The following is a 6,017-nucleotide window of genomic DNA, read 5'->3' on the forward strand; positions in this document are numbered from 1 at the left end:
GTCCCAGAGTACATTCAAAGCTTTAGGTACAGACTGAAATAGTCCTCAGCTCTTAACCAATTGGAGGTATTCTAACTGTGAGTAAATGAAATTACTTTTATTTGCTCACCTTTTGAAAACATTTTAAGTGATACACCAGTGAATTCCTGCCCTTTATCTGCATATCAATTATTCATTATTTTCATTAAAGAAAACCAAGCCATGCTATGAGGATGAAAGAAATCTGTACTGCTGTCTTTCTCTCTGCCCTCATACATTTTTATTTCAGATTACTTTTAATCTACATGTATTTGAAATAGGAAAATGTGTGGGTTTTATTAGCAATAAAACTTTAGGAGATTTTCCCCCCTACTGATTTTTCATAGATTTATGGATCCATAATCATTCACGTCACAGCCTAAGGGAAACGAGGTTTGAACGGGATAATAGCCTTTAAATCCCCTCCTCTAAGCACTCAGATCTTTGCTGTCAGCAAGATTAAAACGGCCAACAGCAGTCTTCATGTGTCTATATCCCACACAGAGCTTTCACAACAACTGGAGTGGTGGCTGGCAGGGAGAAATATGCAGAACCACTGCTGTGCATAATTCTTCTGAGATAAAGAGAGAAGGAAACCAGGTTGCCAGCTTTTGCAGTGTTGAAAAGGACTGGTGTTAACTACTTGCTCGTGTGAATGCAAAGAGCGGAGAAGAGTAAGGAATAATATTATGTTGCAGTTTAATAGTCAGCAAGAGTTTATTTTCTTAAAACATAAAGGCAGAGAGATGGAAGCACCGAACATCCTCCTGCAGCCCAGCAAGGGGAAGGAAAAGGAAGTCGTTCATGTAGACAAGCAGAGTGGCTCCTCTGCCACCACTCCCTTGAATACCCAGCCCCTACCGCAACCAGGATCTGAGGGGAATTACAACTATTATGTGGATGATGAAGATGAGGAAGATGAAGAGAAAGAACAAGAGAAATGGCCATATGAAGACGGATTTAAGGGAGAAAGCAAGGCCTCATCATTTATTCCTTTTTCCCCTGCTCTTTCCTCTAGATCCCCGGCCACATCATCTGCTCCATCCATACTGAACATCAATGTTGGTGGCCAAAGTTATCGCCTCACCTACCAGGCAGTGGCCATCTACCCCAAGACCCGCCTGGGCCGCCTGGCTACCTCCACTGACCGTCGCTGCCAGCTGGGCTTGTGCGATGACTACGCTGCCCATGTAGATGAGTATTTCTTTGACCGCGACCCAGCTGTCTTCCAGCTGGTGTACAATTTCTATGCCTCGGGGGTGCTGCGGGTGAGGGACGAGCTGTGCCCCCGTAGCTTCCTGGAGGAGCTGAGCTACTGGGGTGTGCGTCTCAAATACACACCCCGCTGCTGCCGCATCTGCTTCGAGGAGCGCCGGGATGAGCTGAGTGAGCAGCTGAAGGTCCAGCGGGAGCTGCGCTCCCAGGCAGAGGCTGAGGAGAACGAGCAGCTCTTCCACCATATGCGCTACTACGGTCCTCAGCGCTGGCGCCTCTGGAACCTCATGGAGAAGCCCTTCTCCTCTGTCACCGCCAAAGTGATGGCAGTGGCCTCCAGCTTCTTTGTGCTGATCTCCGTGGTGGCCCTGGCACTCAACACAGTAGAGGAGATGCAGCAGGTAGACTGGAAGAGTGGGGATAGCCGGCCTGTCTTGGAGCATGTTGAGACCTTGTGCATTGCATTCTTCACACTGGAGTACCTGCTGCGCTTGGTCTCTACCCCAGACCTGCGCCGCTTTGCCAGCAGTGCCCTCAATGCAGTAGACCTCATTGCCATCCTGCCCCTCTATCTGCAGCTGCTGCTTGAATGCTTTACTGACGATGACCAGCCCCGGGGTCGGGGTTCCCAACACGAGCACGATATCGAGAAGGTGGGACGGGTGAGCAAGGTAGGACAAGTGCTTCGCATCATGCGCCTCATGCGCATCTTCCGCATCCTCAAGCTGGCCCGCCACTCCACAGGGCTGCGTGCCTTTGGCTTTACTTTGCGCCAGTGCTACCAGCAGGTGGGCTGCCTTTTGCTCTTCATTGCTATGGGCATCTTTGCCTTCTCTGCCATGGTCTACACAGTGGAGCACGATGTCTCCAGTACCAACTTCACCAGCATTCCCCATGCTTGGTGGTGGGCCGCCGTAAGTAAACACATCTTACCTTGCTGGGTAGCCAGAGACCTTCCCTTCCTTCCCCTCCCCTTCCCCTCTCCTCCCAGCTGGAGTTGCTGACAGTCTTGAAAACGACAGTCTCGAAAACAACAGTCTTGGATCAGTGAACATCTGCTCTGAATTCTGAGCTTACAGGACATAAGCACACGCACACACACACACACGCACACATGCACTCATTCACCTCTCTGTAAGCTTAAATCAAGGCTTAATCAGGCAGGCAGTCTTGAAATTCCCATATCTCCATATGCAGATAGTATTTCCACCTTTAAAGAAAAGGTGGGCAAAGACACAGGAAAAAAATGCGGTTCCCAGTTTAGTATCATTGTCAGCATTGCTAAAACAATAGGGAAAAAAATGCATGCATTCGACTCTGTAGTTACAGGATTTTTGTTCTTATTCTGTGTGTAGGTCTTTCGTGACCCATAAAATTGCAAAATGATGAGACATAGTTTATTAACTACAGTCAGATCACTTGCACTTTAAAAGTGAAAGCTGTCCCAGAACTCTGGCTGTTAAAAATCCATTAGGACCACCAGTTGTTTTACACAAGAGATTGTGTTTTGCTGTGGTGCAGAAGATGTGTGAATTTAAAGCACCTTGTATTAAATCAAGGGGTAGCTAGACATTGTTGATGCCAAGGGAAGGCACAAGACCCACATCGTGGCCATCCATAACCCTAAGGCTCACCCTAGACTATTGTCCCATTGTTTTGTTTTGAAGCAGCTGATGGTGGCCTGAATAGTCTATTTTTGTGGGGGGCTCCAGGAGCACTTCTGATCCCTGGGCATGGCTATGGGTCAAGCTCTGTCCCAGTCATTTCCCTGAAGAAAGAAGCCCATGCAAATAGACTGGATAGGAGTTAAAACATCTCATGCTGGTTGATCAGCAAAGATACAGAATACCCCCCCAAAGATGCATATGAGGCCCACCAAACAGTAATCCCAACCCATTCAAGGTCACTTCTCCTGGCCAGCCATCCTGGAGCCCAAGGTCTGTACGTCTGGTTCTGCCATGGACAATGAGATGTGGTGGTTTACCACACATTTGCAGTGATTCAGCACGTGGCATATAAAAAGCCTTGCAGACAAGCATAAATGCACACATTTGTATATGCACACGCGTGTGTAACTGTGCTAAATACAGGCTTTAAACTGGGCCATGGGAGGATGGAAAAATCAGTGAGTAAAGGAAAGAGTCCTGTAATGTGACCTTCATAGATCATCTGTAGGTGATTTATAAAGCTATGAAAACACTAGTGATTCATACATTGGTAAAATATTTTGTGTTCTGAACATGCAGGTTATATGCAAAATCAATGTGGCTCATTTTTGCAAACTGGTGATACCATAATCATTCAGATATTCTTAATAAACTTATATGGTTAGGTCTATTTAGCTGAGCAAATGCCTTCAAAACAGGAGCTGTGTCATGCACATTGCAATTCCAAAGCATAAAACACTTTTTAAAGTTATTAATTCTTTAGGACTGTAAATTAAAATATTTAGATCATTCCAATTTTATAAAAAGCCAACAGCATTCACCAACTCATACATGCAAGAGAAGAAGCATCCCTCCTGAACTGTTACAGGCAATGTATAAGACTATGCCAGTGGTACAGAACCTTATCACAGGATAATACTTTTGTCCTGGCTAGTAGAGATAAACATCTTGCCTTCATCTCAGTATTTATTTTTGGAGATATTTATCCTGTATTATCATTCAAATCCAGTGACTTAATTTCCATTAAACCAAAACACTAATCCTTTTTATTCCACAGGAAGTACCAGGTGCATCCTAAAAATGTGCTCACCCAGGCTGTCTCATGTACTCTAATGTTTTCTTCATTTAAAATACCAGTCTATTTACCATTTTAATAGATGACAAACTACACAGTGACCTTCTGAAGACTTATTTCAGTGTTAAAGCCACAAGGGCATTACAATGAAAGTCCTACTCTTTGTGGCTTATTTTTGTCAGAATTTTAGGTTACTGTTTAGCAGATGCACACAGTGCGTTAAGACACTGTGAAAAAAAAAAATTAAATAAAATTCACTGGTTGAAAAAGATTCCTTGCACAGACTAGAAAGTGACAGCAACATGCATATTTTACCTGTGAGGAAAAAAAATGTAAGTTATATTTACTCAGTATAAAAAATATTAAACATCAAAATATGTGCAGTGAAACTAAATAAATTAGGAGTTATCTCAGGTTGACTGTTTGACATTTTTCAAATGTAGCATCTCCATAATCAAACATTCATTAATTTTTGATCTGAATTTTACAATGGAAGTATTTCAGTACTTGGTGTAGCACTGGACCCATAAAAGAGTTCCCTCATACATCCATAGGCTAGAAAGAGAAAATTATATTGGCTGAGAAGAAAAATGGAAAGGTATGTACACAGTGAGCTGGCAAAGTATTCAGAATCATGCAAAATAAATACACTAAACACCATCACTCTTAAAAAGAAGCCCCAAAACAAATCCAACAACCAAAGCTGAAACATTTTCAGCAATCCCTAAATCCTTCTTCAAAAGGAAATTCAGCAAAAATTACCCACCTGTGTACTTATTTAACACTATAACTATACATGTTGCAACCATACACTGCAAGCAAAACCTTCCAGGCTACAGTACTTTGTGGGTATGTAACCATTAAAGGGAATTTTATATAGAAACGTTAAAGTTCTGCGTAATTTCTTCCTATAATGCAAATAGGAAAATTTATTTCATAATTAATTGAAGGTTTTTGTGTGTTTTTCACTAGTTCCTAAAATATCTATGAAAAACAAAGGTAAAACTCAAAATACAACCCACAGAATAAGTCCCAAATACTGGGTTTTATCAGCACAGTGGATTTAGAAACAGGACATCTGTTCCATGTGACATGATGAGGGAGCAAGTTTGCAGCTATCAGTGGATTTGCATAGTAAGGGAGCCACATCTATCCTCTCTGTACAGCCAAGCAAACTCACCTTCTGGACTAGTCTAGTGCAGAAATTGTCTTGAAATTCTCTCTGCAGGGCAAAAATCTAAAAATCCTCCTGAATGGTGTCAAACCATTGTCTTTCTTTGCTTCATGAGCAATTAAATTAGGGATATTTTGCATAAGAAAGCTAGTAGACACACACACAAAAATCAAACAAACAAAACTCCAAAAACCCAAACAAAAACAAAAAACACAAACAAACCACAGCAGACTATTTTAAACTTACAATACAAATTTAAAAAGAGCTAACTGTAGCATTGTCCCTGATCAGTGGACATATCTGTGTATTTCTTCTCAGCTAATAAACTCCATGTTGGTTTGCCTGTAGGTCAGCATCTCTACAGTGGGATATGGAGATATGTGTCCAGAAACTCACCTTGGACGCCTGTTTGCTTCTCTCTGCATTGCTTTTGGAATAATCCTGAATGGCATGCCCATCTCCATCCTCTACAATAAATTCTCAGACTATTACAGCAAGCTGAAGGCCTACGAGTACACAGCTCTCAAGAAAGAAAGAGGAAAGGTTGACTTCACACGGAGAGCTGTGAGGAAAATATCTGAGTGCTGCGGAGAAGTTGCATCCCACCCTTTGTCACAGCAATGATAGTTTGTGCTCTCAATATTGGGAGGCCACCAAGAAGCTGGAGGAGAAAGAGGAAAAACAAATCAGCCAAAAGATAAATGAAAAGGGCCAAAAGTAACAAAAGTAGATGGTGACATCTGTTTTGAAGGGGGTTGTTTTCAAAACTAAAAAGGCTCAGCATAAAACAACAGATTTTTTTGAACTCTGATAGCCTGTGAGCAGCAATTGAGTGATTATCAACTCTCTGAAATTAACTCCTTCAGAT

At 42.5% G+C, this 6,017-nt stretch overlaps 1 protein-coding gene across 1 annotated transcript; it reads left to right on the forward strand.

The window, feature by feature from the left end:
• Positions 1 to 707: 707 nt before the first annotated feature.
• On the forward strand, positions 708 to 5,773 carry KCNV2 (potassium voltage-gated channel modifier subfamily V member 2). The gene is made up of 2 exons (XM_021531622.3): positions 708 to 2,147; positions 5,498 to 5,773. Exons 1-2 carry the CDS (start codon positions 708 to 710, stop codon positions 5,771 to 5,773), a joined length of 1,716 nt encoding a protein of 571 aa, XP_021387297.2.
• Positions 5,774 to 6,017: the final 244 nt, after the last annotated feature.

The sequence above is a fragment of the Lonchura striata genome, chromosome Z (assembly GCF_046129695.1).
Source record: "Lonchura striata isolate bLonStr1 chromosome Z, bLonStr1.mat, whole genome shotgun sequence".
In the NCBI taxonomy this organism is placed as follows: Eukaryota; Metazoa; Chordata; class Aves; order Passeriformes; family Estrildidae; genus Lonchura; species Lonchura striata.